The sequence below is a fragment of the Ovis canadensis genome, chromosome 9 (assembly GCF_042477335.2).
Source record: "Ovis canadensis isolate MfBH-ARS-UI-01 breed Bighorn chromosome 9, ARS-UI_OviCan_v2, whole genome shotgun sequence".
Classification (NCBI taxonomy): Eukaryota; Metazoa; Chordata; class Mammalia; order Artiodactyla; family Bovidae; genus Ovis; species Ovis canadensis.
Genome location: NC_091253.1, coordinates 42,902,038 through 42,923,221, shown reverse-complemented (window position 1 = coordinate 42,923,221; position 21,184 = coordinate 42,902,038). Strand labels below are relative to the sequence as shown.

The 21,184-nt window shown below is 46.9% G+C and overlaps 1 protein-coding gene and 1 long non-coding RNA gene across 7 annotated transcripts in view; one reads left to right on the top strand and one right to left on the bottom strand.

Annotated features, from left to right (window-relative positions):
- LOC138446194 (uncharacterized) overlaps window positions 1-7,335 on the bottom strand; it is a 73,379-nt gene extending 66,044 nt beyond the window's left edge. Inside the window, exons 1-2 of the long non-coding RNA XR_011259226.1 lie at window positions 7,232-7,335; window positions 4,797-4,880 (exon numbers count right to left, since the gene is read on the bottom strand). This is a non-coding gene — a long non-coding RNA (uncharacterized lncRNA). The remainder of the gene's footprint in view (window positions 1-4,796; window positions 4,881-7,231) is intronic.
- Window positions 7,336-7,445: 110 nt separating this feature from the next.
- Window positions 7,446-20,337, top strand: CLXN (calaxin). Of its 6 annotated transcripts, none has more exons than XM_069601011.1 (7): window positions 7,446-7,661; window positions 11,599-11,757; window positions 12,458-12,562; window positions 13,219-13,370; window positions 14,086-14,190; window positions 15,506-15,585; window positions 16,276-16,841. In XM_069601011.1, exons 1-6 carry the CDS (start codon window positions 7,604-7,606, stop codon window positions 15,563-15,565), a joined length of 639 nt encoding a protein of 212 aa, XP_069457112.1. In that variant the 5' UTR covers window positions 7,446-7,603; the 3' UTR covers window positions 15,566-15,585; window positions 16,276-16,841. The 6 variants fall into 6 exon arrangements, with proteins under 6 accessions (XP_069457112.1, XP_069457111.1, XP_069457113.1 ...); XM_069601010.1 differs by having other exon boundaries at window positions 7,473-7,661; window positions 16,421-16,892; XM_069601012.1 differs by lacking the exon at window positions 16,276-16,841 and adding an exon at window positions 17,975-20,337 and having other exon boundaries at window positions 7,497-7,661.
- The last annotated feature ends 847 nt before the right edge of the window (window positions 20,338-21,184 follow it).

The following is a 21,184-nucleotide window of genomic DNA, read 5'->3' as shown; positions in this document are numbered from 1 at the left end:
AGCACAGCGCCGCTTCAGCCTCTGCCCACGGGGCTCTGCCATCGAGAGAAGGACGGCAGGATGATCTCGTCAGATCTGCAGAAAGATGGCCACAAACGAATGTATTCTTTGATCTATGAGATTACAAATGAATCGTTGGAGAGGAAGCTGCAACTAAGAGTGCACTGTGGTTGAAAATACAAACTAATGACAACACAAACCGTAAGACAATTAAAAATAAGCATGTAGAACAGGGAGAGTAAATTGTAAAAATCTTTACAATTTTTAAGGTATTTAAGGTTGGGTATACTCAACGTAGTACTTTACAAACTTTTTTTTAACTTGAGAAATATCTGTAAATCTCTCTTGGGCTCTCTTACTTCACAGGAAGAGGGAAAAAAAAAAAAACAGCCAAACAGTTGGGGAAACTCTTGCTCTTCCTGGAGACAACATGTCGAGATTATAAACCATTCATTCTTCAGCATGCACAACTGGACAGTGCACATGAACAACTATGTATGTTCCCTTAAACAGTGGAGCATATCCCCTTCCTATCGGGGATTGGCTGCACTATTTTGCTGGACGGTATGTATTGTTCAGAGTAGGTGATCTGCAGCACAAGACCCCAAGTTTCAGGGTGGAAGAGCATTGAAGACCTTCTTACTCAATGTCCACAGAAGGCGTGTCTGTCCTCCAAAGATCAACCTCGGACCCCCAGGCTCCCGACACATGTTCCGCCCCACCCACCCGGTGCAGCACACATCCTCTGCCTCCAGAGTCAGGAGGGATGTGCTGTGGCCAGGCTGGTCAGCCCCTCCCACTTCTGCCCACGTCCCTCTGACCAAGGCCTGGCAATGTGGTCCCATCTTGATGCAAAGCACTGAGAAGGGTGGTCCCCCCACAGAAGCAGGAGGGCCGCTAAGGGTGTGCTTTGAACCATCACAATGCATCTCAACACTTCTAAACCTACACTGTTTGATCAACTGTATTTCAAGAACAAAATGCTGTGAGTCTCTCAGTAACAAAAATGTCAGAGAAGTATGTTCTCACATAAAAGGAAGTAGTAATTTAAAAAAAAACATTACATTGAAGATAAAATGTGAAGCTGTGAAACTTCAACCACAGTGAAAAAACAAAACAAATCCCCCTGAGTAATGCTCTAGAGACAACAGCAGGCCATTAAGTGGGTCATTTGTGGGCAAAGTACTTTAGTGACGAAGTTAATTCAAGGAGAACAAAGTCTGTAATGTAGGTAATTTTATAAAGCAGTGACTTACAATGCTACTTGACAATAATTCACAAGAAGGAGGGCAGGGGATAAAGGTGGACCTTCTGTGTGTCAGTGATGCTCACTGTTCAGACCACTTGGGAGCAAACAAACGCTGTGAGCGTCCAGGATGAGCAAGATCACTTGTTTTCCTCAAAGACAGGCATTCTGGATTTGCCGGCATTTTCTGTCATGTGCGGCTCACCCAACACGTGCTCTTGACCCTGCCGGTGAGGGACGGGTAGATGAGCAGTACAAGCTCAACAACACACAGATGACAAACACGCTCAGGAAATTTGGAATAGATAACTTCCTACTCTGACGTAGGCCATCTGTGAGAAACCTACAGCAAAGAGCATGTGTGATGTGAGACAATGGCACCTTTCCTCCGACACGGGAGGCAGAGCAAGGGTCATTCTCACCACTCCTCTTCACAGCACACTGGAAGGGCGAAAGCAGGCCTGCCTGCTGCCCCCTGTGCTGGAGGGATGTGCCCAGTGTTGATTTTAAAAGGCATGCAGACCGGAAAACAAGACGTAAAAATGCCCCTATTTGTAGAGAGCATGAGCATCAATGCAGAAAAACTTAAATAATCTACAAAAAATTCTAGTAGAAGAATATATGAGTCTAGCATGGTTACAGCACACAAGGTCAGTATACAATTATCAGGTATATTGTATGTACTATCAAAGAACAACTGCAATATTAAACATTGCCTTTATATTAGCATCAAAAATACTTACGAATACATGTAACAATAGGTGCTCGGATGTGTACACATAACACCTCAGAACAATGCTGAGAGAAACTAATGAAGACCTAAATAGAAAGACCTACCATGTCCGTGAGGGACTGGGGGCAAGAGGAGAAGGGGACTACAGAGGATGAGATGGTTGGATGGTATCACCGACTCAATGGATATGAGTTTGAGTAAGCCCCGGGAGTTGGTGATGAACAGGGAGCCCTGGCCTGCTGTGATTCATGGGGTCGCAAAGAGTCAGACACGACTGACTGACTGAACTGAACTAAACTGAACTGAACTGAACCATGTCCATGGATCAGAAAAACTGACACCGTTAAGACATCAGTTCAGTTCAGTTCAGTCGCTCAGTCATGTCCAACTCTTTGCGACCCCATGAACTGCAGCACACCAAGCCTCCCTGTCCATCACCAACTCCTGGAGTTCACTCAGACTCACGTCCATCGAGTCAGTGATGCCATCCAGCCATCTCATCCTCTGTCGGCCCCTTCTCCTCCTGCCCCCAATCCCTCCCAGCATCAGAGTCTTTTCCAATGAGTCAACTCTTCACATGAGGTGGCCAAAGTACTGGAGTTTCAGCTTTAGCATCATTCCTTCCAATGAACACCCAGGACTGGTCTCCTTCATAATGGACTGGTTGGATCTCCTTGCAGTCCAAGGGACTCGCAAGAGTCTTCTCCAACACTACAGTTCAAAAGCATCAATTCTTTGGCGCTCAGCTTTCATCACAGTCCAACTCTCACATCCATACATGACTACTGGAAAAACCATAGCCTTGGCTAGATGGACCTTTGTTGGCAAAGTAATGTCTCTGCTTTTTAATATGCTGTCCAGGTTGGTCATAACTTTCCTTCCAAGGAGTAAGCTTTTTTTAATTTCATGGCTGCAGTCACCATCTGCAGTGATTTTGGAGCCCCCCAAAATAAAGTCTGACACTATTTCCACTGTTTCTCCCTCTATTTCCCATGAAGTGATGGGGCCAGATGCCATGATCTTCGTTTTCTGAATGTTGAGCTTTAAGCCAACTTTTTCACTCTCCTCTTTCATTTTCATCAAGAGGCTTTTTAGTTCCTCTTCACTTTCTGCCATAAGGGTGCTGTCATCTGCATATCTGAGGTTATTGATATTTCTCCCGGCAATCTTGATTCCAGCTTGTGCTTTTTTCAGCCCAGCGTTTCTCATGATGTACTCTGCATAATTTCTGTATAGATGTGATGCAATCACAATCACAATCTTAGCAGGATTTTGTGGGGGGTCCTAATAAGCTGATTTTAAGGCATGCAACCCTCATGGCACAAGGTGGACGTGTATGGCACAATTTTAAGGCACAAGTGTGGATGTGAGAGTTGGACTATAAAGAAAGCTGAGTGCTGAAGAATTGATGCTTTTGAACTGTGGTGTTGAAGAAGACTCTTGAGAGTCCCTTGGACTGCAAGGAGCTCAAACTAGTCAATCCTAAAGGAAATTAGTCCTGAATTTTATCCAAAATCACTGCAGATGGTGATTGCAGCCATGAAATTAAAAGATGCTTACTCCTTGGAAGGAAAGTTATGACCAATCTAGATAGCATATTAAAAAGCAGAGACATTACTTTGCCAACAAAGGTCCATCTAGCCAAGGCTATGGTTTTTCCAGTAGTCATGTATGGATGTGAGAGTTGGACTGTGAAGAAAGCTGAGCGCCAAAGAATTGATGCTTTTGAACTGTAGTGTTGGAGAAGACTCTTAGAGTCCCTTGGACTGCAAGGAGATCCAACCAGTTCATGCTAAAGGAGACCAGTCCCGGGTGTTCATTGGAAGGACTGATGCTAAGGCTGAAACTCCAGTACTTTGGCCACCTCATGTGAAGAGTTGACTCACTGGAAAAGACTTTGATGCTGGGAGGGATTGGGGGCAGGAGGAGAAGGGGCCGACAGAGGATGAGATGGCTGGATGGCATCACTGACTCGATGGACATGAGTTTGGGTAAGCTCCGGGAGTTGGTGATGGACAGGGAGGCCTGGTATGCTGTGATTCGTGGGGTCGCAAAGAGTCGGACATGACTGAGCGACTGAGCTGAGCTGAACTGAACTGGTTTATTGGAAGGACTGATGCTGAAGCTGAAACTCCAATACTTTGGTCACCTGATGTGAAGAACTGACTCATTGGAAAAGACCCTGATGCTAGGAAAGATTGAAAGCAGGAGAGGGGGATGACAGAGGATGAGATGGTTGGATGCTATTACCAACTCAATGGACATGAGTTTGAGCAAGCTCCAGGAGTTGATGATGGACAGGGAGGCCTGGGGTGCTCCAGTCCATGGGGTCATAAAGAGTCAGATACGACTGACTGACTGAACTGAATTGATGCCACCCTCAGTAAACCTCAGGCATTTGGCCTCCCCACCACTCACTTGCTTAAGATTCCAAAAAGTTACCAGAAATGTGTTAATAGCAGTGAGTGTTGAGTATGTATTTCAGGAAAATGTCTTCCTCACTCCCCAGCCCTTTAATGTCCCTTCTTGGCATTCTCCAGGATAGGCGCTGCCGAGGAAGGGCTCCAGGCTCCACCTGCTCAGGAACTCCCAGTTCCCTCTCCCTAAGTGTGGACCACGGAGCATGGGCTGTGCTACGAACTGCAGAAGGGTGACAGCGGACAGACACAGGGATTCAGAGATAAAACAGACACAAATATGGGGGGAAAGCAGGATCATGTGATTCACATTCCAGTGGGTAGACATATCAGAGAGCCATCACTCACTGTGGGAAGTGCTGGAACAGAATGGTCTCCAGGCAGATAACGATTTACTCACCTCTCTGAAGAGCTGTCCTAGGGGACAGGGGGAAGGACAGGTGGGAGTCCTGGAGTGGGGAGACAGCTCCATGCTGTCAGAGGGCTGTGGGGAGCAGAAGGGGGGAGAGAAAGTGGTTAGAGATGGTCACCTGTCTAAAAGGTTGGCTACAGTCCCCCCAGAACTTCTCAGCACTCTCCCTACAACCTAAAACTGGTACAACTGGATATAAATTATGTAGATAGGTAACCTCTATATTTTCCTTTCATTAAAGTAATTTCATAGTAGATTTGCAATATACTTGGAAATCGATTCTGTGACGTCATCTCCCACAGTTTCCAAATGCCTCCATTACAAAAGGTCCACATTAAGTGAAATACTGTCATCAGTTTGACATTCAAGCTCTTTATCATGGCAAAACTTCAGTTAATTGTGAGTCTAAGAGGAGGCTGTTTTGCACACAAAATTAAAGGAAACACTCATAATCACTCTAATACACCATTGTATCCACAAAAGTATCCATCCCAAAGCTGTTCGAACTCTGGACAGTTCATTGGCTATTTCTTACACAGCACAGAGTGAGCCCAGTTTTTGATTATTCTATTACTGATTGACTTGATATGAGGTAACTGTTCAGGCTTAATTGCTTCACTCAGAAAAAGCCCTTGGGACGCAGTCCCGCATCTCTTTCACACAAGCAACTAAACCTAAGAACAGAAATCACAACCAGTCTCAAAACACACTCAGCAGACTCCATCAGGCCCACAGCTTGTTCTAAGGTATAAAAATACTAAGTTCAAAAAGGCACAAGAATGTAGAGAATGCTCTGAAGCTGGCCAACATGTGGACAAAACACACCTCTGATAAATACCTGCTTTCCCTGAGAAAGATTTGCAAGACTGTACGGGTGTGAGGCCAGTTCCACAACCCACCCTCTGAGATACTAGGGAGATGCTATGACGCACTTGTAAAGTTCTGGCTAAAGGAATAACACAGAAGAAAGACCTGGGGGCGAGGGTGGGAGCAGGACGCCTCACCATGGTTTCTTGGCAGGTTCGGGATTTCTGCTGGTAGGACAGCTCTGACTCCTAATCAGGCTTCTGTCATACTGCCTTCCAGCGGCTCTTCCACTTTGAGGGAACATGGATGGTGGGACCTAGGCCTGAAAGCTGTGAAGGAAGAATTGATCTGCTCCCCAAAGGTGCTTAAGAAGCTTCTGGCTCATGAAGTGTGCAGAGATGCATGGACACACCAGATGGGCCAGCAGGGTGTCTGTTCAGCACACCTGGTAGACACAAGAGGGGCCAGCAGCTTCTCCTATTAACCACTACCACTCTTTCAGCTGCTTGTCTCTACGATGAGCACCCCAACAATCTCTATGGACTAAGTATTTGCCATATCTGACATCTGACAAGTCCCTAAGGTCTCACAGTGAATGTATCCGAATACATCCACCCCTATTCGTTCCCTACAATCCTATTAGAAATGCCACACCTGCCCGACAAGACTATGCATGGGAATACCAGTTAGCCATTAACTGGAAAACTCACAATCACTCTAATTTCATATTAGTTACTGTTCTCAAGGAATCTGCTTCAGGATAACACAGTGCCTGCCTTCCTCAAGCATCCTTGACTCTGGATTCAAACAGCATCCCAGTCTTCCATTCCATAACAAATGAAAAAAGAAAACAGAATCAGAGACCTGATTTGGAATCATTACTCATGGTCGGTAGAATTTTTCTGCTTTCCATTTCACAATGATAGTACACACACTATAAAATAATTCGTACTAAAAAGAATTACTGCTTCTGAAGTGAAACAAGTGACATGTTGGAGAATATTATACAACCTTTTCCTTCTGGCTGAACTAACCCTTGTTACTGTCTTAATTCAAACAGGGTGTCTTATCTGTGTTAAAAGCAGAAACTTCTCTCAGAGTAAAGATGTAAAAATTAGCCTTTGTTTGCAGTCAAAAAACTTGTCTTTCAAATAAGTAAAAGATTCATTTTGCTGGGATATTCTTCCAGAAAAGCAAATTCAGGTTGTACCCCAGAGCCACTGTCCTTTGTCAGCATGTCTTTATTTGGAAGGTTGACTCTATCCAGCTTAAAAAATTGCTAGGGGGTTTTCCCCATATTCGACTGACAGCCTCCGCGCCTACCTCAAGAATGAGCAGGGAAGGGAAAAAAATAAATAATTATTACAAGTTCCTCTTGCTCTCAGTAACATCATCAAAACCTTGAAGATATCTTGCTGCAGACTCCCTTCTGGCATCAGAGCAAAAGGACTGGCAACCTGAGAGCAAGCCCCTCACCCTCCCTTCCTGCGCAGCTGTCGTCCGGATCCACGCCTGCTCATTCCTGCATCCCCCAGGTTCCCAGACCTCCCTGAGGACCTGGCGTCACGCTCACCACCCAAGACATCCCCGCACGGAGCGCAAAACAAAATTCAGACCTTGACTTACGGTGCAGCACAGCAAAGGGGTTGTGAATCCGAGCCAGACACACCTGGATGGTCACTCGCCGATGTCACAGTCGGAAAGCGGTCGGAGGGCGCCTGGCCCGATGCCCAGTGAGAGAGCTCAGACCCAGCAACCAATCAGCGGCCGCCCGAGGGTTGCCATGACCACGCCGCCTGTTAGGACCGCGCCCTCTCCTGCCCAGCAGCCAATCGGCGGCCGCCCAGACGTTGCCCCGGCCACGCCGCGTGTTAGGACAGCATACACACACAGGGGAGACCTGCCTGCAGCCCCAGACCCAGGGCTCGCAACCGTCCTGGCAGCCGCCGCCGGACACCGGCCTCTTCCCGGTTTCCTGAGCTCCCAACATGAACCGCAAGAAGCTGCAGAAGCTGACGGACTCCTTAACTAAAAATTGCAAGCATTGTAAGTAAGAATCAAGGGCTGGGCGGGCAGAGACTCCCGGGTCAGGCCCTATCCTGCGGGTGCTAGAGCCTGGTCTGCAGAGTCCCTCCACGCCTGACCCTAAAGAGAAGTCTGGAAGGGAACACTAGCATCAGCTACTTTGGGTGGACACCCACAGAGCCCAGGATCTTAGGGAGCGTTTCCAGGTGTCGAGGCACCAAATTCTACACTCATGCATGCACGTGCTTGCTTCTCAAACCTTCTCTTAACTTCCCCTTACCTTATAAGAAATGTGATTTAATTACCCTGAAGACGTATGTGGCCCTAGCCTCAGATTTAGGTGGAAAACAAGCACTAAAAACCCACTGGAATCAAGAGAAGTAGCACAACAAAAAGCTCTTCTTAGAGCAAACCAACTGGCAAGGTCCAAGTTCTGGACATTACTAAGCGAACCTTATGGGAAAGTGGTTATCAATGGTTGAACATCCTTAGGAAAGGTGGGTTAAAGCGGTACAGAAACCTGTATCTCAGGGCAAGGAAATGTGCCTGGAAACCAAGGAGCTCAAAAAAGCTAATCACACAATACAGTATCTGTTCCCATCTCTGGGGCCCCACTTTCCTGCAAAGTGAAGGAGACTTGGCAGGTGACAAGATGAACACCTATGAAAGATATTAATGTTAATAACCTCCCTACTCCCATCTCACACATATTCTGAAAAGTGGTCCTAGAATTTCACAGGTAACCTTATAATTATATTCAGACTCAAAAACAGAACTGTGCTTGGGCAAGGAAGCTATGGATCTGGTATAAATATTTGATGATCCAGCTTATAAGTTATGTGCTTATTACAAAACTACTGGCCTCTTAAAAAATACAAGAAACCATAATCCCAAGACTATTCCCATGGTGCAAAGAAAGAAGAGCAAACATGTTTTGATGTAGTTTTAAAGATTATGGAATCTAGTGCCTTCTAATCAGAGTTAGTATCTTATATAATGAGAGGTAGGAAAGTCTGTCAGGATGGTGCTGCAAATAAAAGTTATGGTATGTATAAGCATCTTAAACTCTGAAAATGAAAGTTGTCCTATAATCTATTATTATGGTTACTATAATCTGAGAGTTTTGTCCTATTGTTTTTCTTAAAATACTTTCATTTGTTGGAAAAGACCAGATTTTCTTAAAACATCTAGTCACATATTGAATGAACAATGCAATAACTACTATACACGGCAAACACTGAATCTGATTTAGTTCCTTTTCCAGTGTGTTTGCAAATGTATTGCAGACATTCTGTGAATATATTAAAAGATAAGTGAAAACGGGACAAGAAAACCAGTCAACAGTTTTGATTTTTGTCCTTCACATAAAATTTTTCAAGTAAGTCTTAAGAAACTTGATGATTAAATTCTGTAGAAACAGTGAGAATCCCGGGCCAGGCAACTAATCATAGACGTTGTAATAATTTTGAAACTTTACACAGAAGACCTTTCTTCTAAAGTCAGATTTCCTTTTAGTTGCCAGGTGATGTTCCCAGCAGGATGAAGTGAGTAGATTTTGCAGAATCAGAGAAGAAAGTATCTGAAGTGGTGGTCTAGTTAATCCACCACCTGGCAGATCTGATCTGCAGAGCAGACTTACACCAATCTGAAAAGATGAAAAATCCCTTCTCCGATGTCCCTAATTTCATTTAGTATTGTATTCTTGAATTTAAGAAACATTTCAGCAAGAGAATTTTTCCTGTGGAAAAATTACTCAGCTTTGATACTTTGGGTAATAAGCTAATATTCTTTCATTTTTATTCAGCTGAGATGGGAAAATGGCTAATCAACACCCCCTCAGCTAGCATTTCATATACATGAACAGATCGCATCATCTTTCATGCAAGTCTCTCTTCTCTAACCATTAATATCACTTTTTATTTTTAGAGTTTTTACTGTGGTTAAACACACACAATGTATTACACAAATTGTGTATTACACAAATACACAAAATGTATCACTTTAATTATTTGAAGTGCACAGTTCAGTGGCATTAAGTACATTCGTATTGTTGGGCAGCCATGCCCCTCATCATCTCCAGAACTTTCCCATCTTCCCAAACTGAGTCCCCATGAGACTATTGGTCCCTTCCTTCTCCCCTGGCACCCACCACCTACTTTTTTGTCTCTGTGAATTTGACTACTCTGGGTACATCATATAAGTACAATCATAAAATATTTGTTATCTTTGTTGGCTTGTTTCACTCTAGCATGTTGTATTCAAGAGTTATGATATGGTAACATGATTCACAACTTCCCTCCTTTTTGAAGCTGAATCATAGTCCATTGTATGGATGGACACCCATCTACTCATCCTTCCCTGGACACCTGGGTTACGTCCACCTTTTGACTGTTGTGAATACTCCTGGTATGAACACTGGTACACAGGTATCAGAGTCCATGCTTTCAATCCTTTGGGGAAAATACCCAGAAGTGAAATCACTGGATTGTGTAGTATTTCAATGTTTAAGTTTTTTGAGGAAGTGACATACTATTCATACCATTTTCTGTGGCAACTAACAGCTCTTTTAAAAATTATAATCACTGTATCATTGTCTACTATTTATCAATTTATTTACTAAATCATTTATTTTCTGAAGTTTTCAATGTTCCTCTTAAATTGTGGTGCCCCAAACCAGAAATCACCTTCAAACCTGTCCTGGCCTAAAAGACGAGATGGGATTTACCCGCTTCTCTGTGCTGTTTCCTTGTACATGGACACATCTTCCTTGTTTTTAAAAATGCTCAACCACAATTTTGTCATGTTTTGAAATAACATCTTCCCCATCTTCCACCTGTAGTTCATATTTAAACTCCTTTTTATGTTCTTAACGCCAGACACTAATCCTTCCAGCTAGGCACCTCAGATGGTGCTCGGGACACAATCAGCTCTGTGTTTACTGGGCCACCCTTTCCACAGTCATGCACACTGCAAGCAGGCACGTGTGTGCACACGCTTTAGACAAAAGTGTTCTTCCTCCAAGGTGCTGCTCTGTGGTTGCCTGTTCATTTTCACATCACCCACAGCCCACACTTCCTGTGTGCTAGCATATGCTTAAATCCTTTATTGGAAAATAGGTGATTCTGATTTCCAAAATCTGACTCATGGCTTCACAAAAGCTAATGTGAGATGCAAGTTGGTGCCTAGTGTGGGGGAGATTGGTATCTATCTCCAGGGGAACGCTACACTGTAAATCTCATGAATGCCTGTAATCAAAATGCTGCAGAGGGCTTCCCTGGTGGTCCAGTGGTTAAGAATCTGCCTGCCAATGCAGGGGACACAGGTTTGATCCCTGGTCTGGGAGGATCCCATAGCCATGGAGCAACTTAGCCTGTGCACCACAACGATTGAGCCTGTGCTCTAGAGACGGGGAGCTACAACTACCCAAGCCCTTGTGCCCTAGAGCCTATTCTCTGCAAGAGGAGAAGCTACCGCAGTGAGAAGCCCATGCACTGCGACTGGAGAGTAGCCCCTGCTCGCCACAACTAGAGAAAGCCTGCGCATGGCAGTGAAGATCCAGCGCAACCAAAAATGAACAAATAAAGAAAATTTTTTTTTTAATGATGGGGAAAATTACCATTCTTCACATCACCATGCTTACCTCTGCTGCCTTGTTCAGGTTATAATCAGACCCCACAGTTGCCTTTCAGGTGACCTGGCTGATTTTTTTTTTCCCCAAATATGACAGCCTCAGTGCATGGGAGGGATGGCTGTTATTTCTGCTGTGGCGAGACTCTGGGGTGGTGGGGTCCTCTGTTAACCTGGGGGTCATGAGTCTCAAAGCAGGGTCGTCTCCTGTCGACAGCTGGCTGTGGACGGCTCCAGTGTTGTTTGTTTGCAGACTCATTCATGCAGAGTTGAAGCTGGACTTAAAAGGTTAAAATGCCTTTTGTTATGTCTTAATTTTATTCTTTCCCAGTTAGTAAATTTGAAGTGAAATGCCTTATCAACCTCTTCTATAACCTGGTGGGAGAAGTGACGGAGCGGCAGGGCGTAATCATCGGGCTGGACCGCAACGCCTTTCGGAACATCCTGCATATGACGTTTGGGATGACAGACGACATGATCATGGACAGGGGTGAGCAGATGCCAGCATCCTGATGGGCCAGATCCAGCCGCAACTGAGGGAAACAGTTTGAAGTTCAGGCAAACCCTGGGACAGACGCTTCATGTTCTGTGATCCCAATTCCACTTGAACATAAAATTTTAATTTTCATATTTGTAGGGAAGAAGATAGCGACCACTCTTTTCGTGTATTTAAGAAGAGGACAAAGTCAGCCTGAGTAACTAGGTTTCCTTTACCTTATATCAGAAAACCCCAAACATTTCTACTTGGTAAATAGAATAGTTTTAAAATAGTTTCAAAAGGACATTTAAATGTCCTTATACCATTGAGAGTATTTCAGTAAAAATTAAGATATAGCCTATCATGTAGTAGCATTACTTTCATTGAGTAACAAAAATACAAAATTATATATTTCATGTTAACATACCAACATGTAATATACCAACTTGTTTATATGTTAATTGTTGATTCATGTCTTTAGATATTCAGTGTGCTTATTCTCACAAAGTATAAAGGGAGAATGTAAAAGCTTAGGTGAAAGAGTTTTCCAGTGTTATGACGTCTCAGTTTTCCATTTTGTCAAATGAGAATGTGGGACCACATGGTCCTGAAGTTTTGCTTAAACATGAAGAGTGAGCAGTGTGGCACAGGCCTTCACTGAGAATACAGGCTCAGCACAAGCGTTATGTTGTATGTCTCTCTCTTTTTTTAGTTTTCCGAGGGTTTGATAAAGACAACGATGGTTGCATAAGTGTAATAGAGTGGGTGTATGGATTATCAGTGTTTCTCCGAGGAACTTTGGAAGAAAAAATGAAATGTAAGATTTCACGCCATCCTACTGGTTTGTACTTTATGATAAGCAGGTGCAAAGAATGTGCATCAGTGTGGTGGGTTTCTCTGTTGTTTGCTTGATTTGAACTCCCGTTGACCTCATGTAGGGAGCAAATTCAACTCAATAATAAGAGCGGGGAAAAGTAGTAAACAGACAAGTCAGGACACTCTAAGGAGGAATCATGCCAAGCAAGACCCCACAGGCATGTAGCGCACACGCTAACCATACATGCATGCCTTTAGGCATGAAAGTATTGAGTATTTTACACATTTTGTTACTTGAATTATAATCATAAGAGTCAAAAACATTGATTCAAGTTTCTGATTCTTAGTTAATTCCTAATTCACCCCCAGTGAACTCTGTTTAAGAGGCACATTTCAATCAGTTTTCCAAGGTTTTCAAGATGAAATTGTCAACTTGTTGTTCCTTGGCCTGCTCTTCATAGGTAAGTGTAAGAAACCTTTTAGGACTGTTGAATATATTCAGTAAGTGGACGTTAAGCATCTATTATGGGAATTGATTGCTTTGAGTCCTGGGGTTTGATAAGAGCATCACCCTAGAGCCCTGGGCCTTGAAAACCATCAGAGCAAACTCTACCTTGCTAATGGCAGCACTTTTGTATCGGTTGTTTTTTTTTTAAGATTGCTTTGAAGTGTTTGACTTGAACGGGGACAGCTTCATCTCCAAGGAGGAGATGTTCCACATGCTGAAGAACAGCCTCCTGAAGCAGCCGTCTGAGGAAGACCCTGACGAAGGCATCAAAGACTTGGTGGAGATCACACTGAAGAAAATGGTGAGATGGATCATTCAGACTTTTCTGTTGAAATTCACTTCGCAGGTGGCACTAGTGGTAAAGAACCTGCCTGCCAGTGCAGGACACATTAGAGACATGGGTTCAATCCCTGGGTGGGGAAGATCCACTGGAGAAGAGAATGGCAACCCATTCCAGTATTCTTGCCTGCAGAATCCCATGGACAGAGGAGCCTGGAGGGCTATAGTCCATAGGGCTGCAAAGAGTCAAACACAATTGAGTGATTTAGCATGCACTGAAATTCACAAGCCAGAGATGGGCTAGAAATAAGAATTCAAACTGCGGAAACTCTTTTCCTGGGCTTCTCTGACGGTTCAGTGGTAAAGAATCTGCCTGCCAATGCAGGAGATCCAGGTTCAATCTCTGAATCAAGAAAATCCCCTGGAGAAGGAAATGGAAACCCACTCCAGTAATCTTGCCTGGGAAATCCCATGGGCAGAGGACCCTGGCGAGTTATAGTCCATGGGGTCACAAAGAGTCTGACGTGACTTAGCAACTAAACAGGAATCAGTTTGCTGCCTGGTGAAAGAAAGCGCCAGCTTGTTCTCTCTCACTGTGGTATTAAAGAACCTTTTCCATTCCATCACTTAGTCTTTCACTTTTCTAACATCTTTCTTTGAACCATGGACCACAGGAAGATAGTGTGTGTCTGTGATCAGTGTTTCCATGTTAACTGCCGCGTGGCGGTTGCCCCCAGGACCATGATCATGATGGGAAGCTGTCTTTCGCGGACTATGAACAGGCCGTGAGGGAGGAGACCCTTCTACTGGAAGCGTTTGGGCCATGTCTCCCTGACCCGAAGGTAACAGCGTGTGTTCACAGAACAGAGACCAAAGCATCCTATAGGAGCAGCAGCCCAGGACTCCCTGGTTTGGCAAGTGATCAGATGAGTCACATTCACCCATAGAAGAGGCTTCTAAAAGAGAAAGGCGGCCGAGAAATAGGGCTGGTCCGTGTCTTTGAACTCGGGTAGTCCGCTGTGACTTTTTCATTCACTAACTTGTTTGTTCCTGCAAGAAACTATTATTGAAGCGTAATGTGGGCCAGAAACCCAGATGAAAAACTCTAGGGCTGCACTCCAGATCAGGGGAAAAAAAACCGACAGAAAATGATTACATGGTAATAATTATTATTATACCAGCATTGCTAATCAGTACCATGAGCAGTGCTGGCAGCCCCCTGTGGCCTCACCTGTCCTCTGACAACCCCGTGAAGTCGGCAATTATCATTGTCTTCATTTTATGGATGAGGAAACCTAGGCTCAGCGAGTGTAGGTCACCTGCCAGGGTTCACTGATCATGGGTTACAGAGTCCCCGGACCCCAGGTGCTGGGGCTCAGAGGGGCATGTGTGGCCAAGAGGGGATGTGGAGACTGCTGCAGGGAGTTGGGTGGACAGCTGGAGGGACAAGGCAGGCTTGCGGGTCCTGTGGACCCAGCGGTGAACCAGATGCACGGGAGCAGCAGGGCCCACACAGAGGGAGTGTCATGTGTGAGAGGGAAAGGGGGACAGTATTAGAAGAGCATCTGGAGTCGTGAGGCTGATGATGAGCCTGGAGGACACGGAAGGGCCCAGTGCATGGCGCTCGGAGCTTGGCCTTTGTCTTAAAGGTCATGAGGATCTGTTGAAAGGTGTTAGGCAGGTGGAGTGATGCAATACATGAATACTGCCATATTCCCACCCCGGTTTCTCATCTGTATCTCCAGCTGGGCTCGTGTCTTCCTCGACCTTGTCCCTTCCCCACCCCCAGGTCTCCCTCCAACATCTCAGCTACCACTGCAGCCTGGCTGTGCCATGATGAGCCCTCTGGGATCCCGAGGGTGCCCATCCTCCTGCAGTCCCACTGTGGTGAGCTGAGCCCCTGGTTCTGGCCTGTGAACCAGCCCTGGTTCTGGGTCTAAGCCTGTGGGCAGGGGCCCATAGGAGCCAGGTCTCACCCTCCTGGCGGTCCCTGAACCAGCGCTGGGCTGGAGCAGAGTCAGTACCTGAGAATGAGCACACAGCCCATCCCAGGCCCCCACCTCATGCTCCTCATCGCTGCCAGGCTCTTCGGATGTCAGGCAGACACACAGAACACTTTTTGTTAGTCTGTACTAATTTGAGCCTTCTATTTCGCAGAGCCAGAAAGAATTTGAAGCCCAAGTATTCAAAGATCCAAATGAATTCAGTGAGGTGTGAATTCCTAAATGTCATCTCAAGTGAGTAAAAAGGGAGGCTCACCCATACTGTGTGTTCTTCCTGCTTAGCCTGGACGGTGCGGGTGAATTTGGTGAATTGTGTGTTTGAGGGGGAATGGGTCAGGGTTAACTCACATACATCGTCACCTTTGGTGTAAGATCAAGTAAGATAGACGCAGACACAGATTTCCTTATTAGCTGTGGTTGGGTTTGGCCCAATGGGTTATCGCTGCAGCGAGGAGTTATCACCTAGACCATCTGTTGGCACAAACTATCATAAAATATCTCCATGAATGAAATGAATAGAGAGAGCATGTAATCATGAGCTGTTTTCTTCATGATGGAAAGATGGTGGGCACCCATCTGAACATCACTGAAACTACTGAATTCCCTTTGGAGCAATCAGTAACCAAGACGTTTTCCAAAGAATGATCATTCTGGTGTTCAGTGTTGAGACACCTTCCTGCTGTGCCCTGGGTAACAGTCAGAGAGGCTGGGTCTGTTTTCATATGCTCTGTGTCGCTGTCTGAAGTGCCTAAAGGCTCAGCCTGCTGCCCAGAGGGGCCCCGGGCACCATGAGGCTGACCCATCTGTGAGTGCGCACGGGCGGGGCATGCTCCTCCCTGGGTCTGGGGTGAGGTCTGGCTGTGAGTCAGCCCAGATGCCCCCTTTCTGGTCAGATGCAAAGCCCCCTCTCTGTTCTGCCCCCAGGCTCTCCCCCTGGACCCCACTGTTAGTCCACATCACCCCACCTGGGACACCCCTTGTGCAGCCCCTCATCCGGGGCCACATCACATGTGCCCAGTGGCCGGGTATCCCCAAAGCCGGCCTTGCCTTCCCTTGCCCCTGTTTCCAGTGGGTGCTGAGGGCATCGGACGCAGCTCGAGAAAGACGGGCCTCATTCTGCTGCTGAGCCACGTCTGCCTCCTGCGAACTCCAGGGCAGCCGCGGGACGTCAAGTGGGAACCCCTGGTCCACGTGCAGACACGTAAGGCCACACGGCCTATCAAATTCCTCTTGTTACTGCATATGCTTTATTACATTTTAGCAAAAGAATACCTAGTGTTAAAAATGAAGTGCTATAAATAAGTGAAATACCCAATTTCATGAAATAGAAGACATTTTACTGTCCAAGTGTTTTCTTAAAGTTTTGGATTCTCATACAGATGGACTTTGATACAATTTTTCTGTCTTGAGTTGGCATATAAAAAATGCAACACAATATGCTTGTAATTTTTATTGTATTTTTCCAATTACAAATAATAATCACTGAAAAATATTTCCAAAGTTTAAGAAATTTTAAGATGAAACTAAAACGTTAATATTCTGGCATAGACTCTCTCAGGCTTTCTTAAGGCCTCTCTGTGAGGACATGTACGTTTTTGCACAGAGTCGCCCATATTTTTAGGGGATGCCACTGAACCTCCTCTTCTAAGCTGCTTTTTTATGAACCACTGTGTCAGGAACATTCCCTCAGGTCAGGAAATCCTTGTCCAGAGCCGTCCTAAGAGGCTCTTTCCCTGCCCTTCACAATTTGAATGTCCCCATGTTTGCTCTTAAGAATAATTCTCCAAATGAACTGTCCTCAGAGATAAATCTCCTCACAAGCTTCATCACTTCCTTACTTGGGGTGACTTTGTGAGCAAGAGTGCTGGCTTCCAGGCCTGCATCTCTGGAGATTTCCGGCATGTGTGACTACACGGTCCTGGGAAGGCCGGCAGGGCGGGCGCGTGAGGACCAACCCTGCCCTGTGCCGCGCTATTTACTTCTTTGCCAGCATGTGGCCCATAATCAACTGTGATTTTAATGGATCATGCAAAACCCTGATTTTATGCATCTGTCCCTGAACCTTTCCCTGTAGGTCAACCTCCATGTGAATAACCCTGTTTTACTACTTGACTTCCTTTAAAACTAAAAAAGCTTTTAAAACACTTGTGGTGGGACTTGAGGGTGGGGCACCCGAGGGAAGTGGCTAGAGCCTCTCCACAGCCCAGGACACGCTGGGTCCTGCACCTCTGCCCTGTTCTTCCCTCCAGTGACGTTCTGTAGATGTCTAGATTCTCTGTGGCAGCTTGTGAATGACTTTAGCCCCGAGGGTTCACTCAACTTCATAGCAGGTCCTCGGAGCACACGAGTCCCCCTGAGGACCAGGCTCTCCTCCTACTCCACGTGGACCCCACCGCCTCCCCACCTCCTCCTTCCAGGCTCAGTGGGGCTCAGCACTGCGTCTGCCCCGGGGTGGCCTGGTGGGGGCTGCGGGGAACACTTGTAACCTGGAGCCTTCCTCCCACTGGCTCCTCAACATGCTCCCCCCTCCACGCCCTGGGAGGCCCCTCTGGGAGGGCTGCAGAGCCCCTGAGCAGCACAGAGAGACTCTGTTTGGGAAACAAGTAACTTTTTTTTTTTTCAGCCACAGGATTTAAAAGCTACCACTGAAAACTGGTAGTCCTGCATTCTTAACCTGCAAATATCTTTGGGAACAAGATTGCACTTGTGAGAAGCCAAGCCTGCAATTGCCTGCATCATAAAATCATCCAAAACATTCATGAGTCCCACCTCGGGCTAAGCTGGCGGGGCGGGGGAGGTGGGTAACCCAGCCTAAATCAGTCCTCTGCCCGGTCCGCAGTGTAGACAAAGGCTCTGCACCCTGTGACGCCCCTGCTGTCCCCCTCTGCTGGAGTCCCTCCTCCCCTCCCCCAGCAAGAGCCCTGTTGCGGAGATGGTTCAAGGGAATTCCCATCACACAGGCTCAGAAACTGTACCAATAGCCCCTCTAGAGAAGGTTCTTCCGAGCAGCCCCTCTCAGCATCCCTGACCTCCCAGTTGTCAGGGTTCACATGCAGCTACCGGGGAAAGGAACAGATGTGCACCCCAGATCACATGTTGGTCATGATGCACTAACTGTGCAACTGCCTGGCGATAGCCAGAAAGTGCAGAAGTCACGTGTGTCCCCCTCCTGGAAGACCACCCCTCCCTCTTCAGGAGCACACGACCTCCTGAAGTGGTTCCAGTCTGGTCACCAGTGAAGAAGGAGCCGACCCTGAACACACCCTGGAACCAGAATCAGCCCCTGGATGCCAGATTTCCGGCAGAGAAAAGGGTAGCCATGGTGGGGCCAGCCCAGGAGACTCTCTCCCCATCCCAGTCCCATGGGAATACACCGCTCCAGGTCCCGTCGTTCTAAGTGTAGCTTCCTGTGGCCCAAGCCTCCCACCGTATCTGCCAGGAAAACACTCCTCCCCAGGACCTGCATCTTCTTGTCTGCCTGTACCTCCTGCTGCCCTGCCTGCCCATCCAGCCCTGGGATGGACCCACCGGCCCTGGCATCTCCATGGGAGAGACAGTCCACCTGGAGGTGTCTGCAGAAACCAGGTGAGGTCCCAGCTGTCCTGCCCTCGGCCTGTGCACACCGTCTCCTGCCCCCAGCCCAGGTCTCGACGTGGACAGTTCTCGGGGTCTCAGAGCCGGGACAGAAAGCCAGGTTTGGAGTGGGCACGTCCTCCCTGCAGTCGTGTTTCGAGTGGAGCCACTGCCTCCTGGTGGGAGCGATTAGCCCAGAGCTCAGGACATGGCTGGGCCCCACCCTGCCACAAGGAGGCCGTGAGGAGAGGTCATGGGGGAATGTTGGAAGTCCTTCCCGGAGAGGGCGAGCTGAACCCTCACACAGAGGACAGAGCAGTGCCAGACACAGACCTCCACGTGGAGAAGGAGAAGCAGAGGCCACATGATCCCACAACACACACACACAGAAGTGACCGTGTGGCCTTACAGAGGCAGAGACCCAGCCCAAGGACCCCAGTATGGGGCGGGGGCATGGGTTTGCACCAGGCCCTCCCACCTCGGTCCAGCTCTGACTGCCTCACACAGGCCACATGGACTTGAAAGTCTGACATAAGTGAAAGGTGATTTGTGAGCTGGTGGGGACTGGAATACGCACCATCCATCAGGGCTGTGGTCACAGTGGGACAGTCACATATTCTCAGCCCATAACATTGTTATTGAATTGCTAAGTCTTGTCTGAATCTTTGGAACCCCAGGGGCTTTAGCCCACCAGGCTCCTCTCTCCATGGAATTCTCCAGGCAAGAATACTGGAGTGGGTATCCACTCCCTTCTCCAGGGGATCTTCCTGACCCAGGGAATCAAACCCACATCTCCTGCACTGGCAGGCAGATTCTTTACCAAAGGGCCCCCAGGGAAGCCCCATAGGCTATAAACACTCTACCAAGTGTGTTTCATATAAAATGGGAAAACACCTCCACTCTCTGCCTGCTCGCATAGGGACTTTGAGAATGAGTGAGAATAGGTTTATGATGCCATTTTGTAAACTGTGAAGTGTGACAGAAATCCAAGATAAATACGGGTACACCGTCAATGTGAGGGTCTAGGACAGACAATGTCCTCACCAGGATCTCGTAGCTGATGAATAAATAAGAACACAGTGGACTCGGATGACTTGAAGATACAGCTGTGGATCCTCCCCTTGACAAGTGTGGAGTGTCGTCTGAGTGGCGGAGCTGAAGTCTTGTGAGGGGTCCCCTAGAAATCCTTTAGTCATCCAGTGTATTTAGAGAAACGGAGCTCATGAAGCCAAGATAAAGCTCCAAAGAAGTGTCACTAGGATTTTCACAAATATGACACTCTTGGGGTCTGTTTTTGTGAAGTTCCCCCCTGTTAACCCACAAACACATCCTCCCCACAGACTCACAGAAACACACAGTAGTTTATTCTGTTTATGAGACACACTCAAGTCCCCTGAAACTCCATGAACGATACGAAAAGGCAAAAAGATATGACAGTGAAAGATGAGCCCCCCAGGTCGTAGATGTCCAATATGCTACTGGAAAAGGGTAGAGAAATAGCTCCAAAAGGAATGAAGAGGCTGAGCCGAAGCGGATACAATGCCCAGTTGTAGATGTGTCTGGTGGTGAAAGTACAGTCCAATGCTGTAAAGAATAATATTGCATAGGAACCTGGAACGTCAGGTCCATGAATCAAGGACACGGCCAAACAGGAGATAGCAAGAGTGAACATCAACATTTTAGTACTCAGTGAACCAAAATGGACCATATGATGGGCAAATTTAATTCAGACAACCATTATATCTCACTTGTCGTGACCCTGCTAATCCCGAAGCCATTGGTGCTGTCCCGCTAATGTCTGTCTGCCCGTCAACCCCACTCGAGGCTCCAGTGCTTGTGGCACTCACTGGCTCTTGGGTGCTGAAATAGAAATCAGTAGGATACAGGGTTTGCATGGAAGCACAGGCGTCTGAAGGCTACTGAGCAAACAGGCGCTGCATCCAGGTTATGTGAGCTCCAACCAGCCCAGTCCACCCTTGGGTGTGCCTGCCATGTTCCTGAATGGGACACTGTGAATTTGACTAAGTGGAGAACAAGCTTCTTGCCTCTTTGAATTTTTAAATATGACCTTCTGCTGATTTTGACCTGTGTAAATGCAGAAGAGCGCAGCAACCTCAGGAAACCAGGGTCAGCTGACAGCCAGGAAGGGTGGATGCCTCCTTCTTGCCAAGGGCACCATCCTGTCTGGGTCTGCACACAGAGGCCCCGGTGTGCGGAGTCTGCAGAGCTCAGGCCAGGGGACTGGAACCCCAGGGAGTGC

Coding starts and splice junctions, on each gene's coding strand:
- CLXN (XM_069601012.1), top strand. CDS start 7,604: ATGAACCGCAAGAAGCTGCAGAAGCTGACGGACTCCTTAACTAAAAAT. Junction 7,662..11,598: donor AACTAAAAATTGCAAGCATT/GTAAGTAAGAAT, acceptor ATTCTTTCCCAG/TTAGTAAATTTGAAGTGAAA. Junction 11,758..12,457: donor CGACATGATCATGGACAGGG/GTGAGCAGATGC, acceptor CTCTTTTTTTAG/TTTTCCGAGGGTTTGATAAA.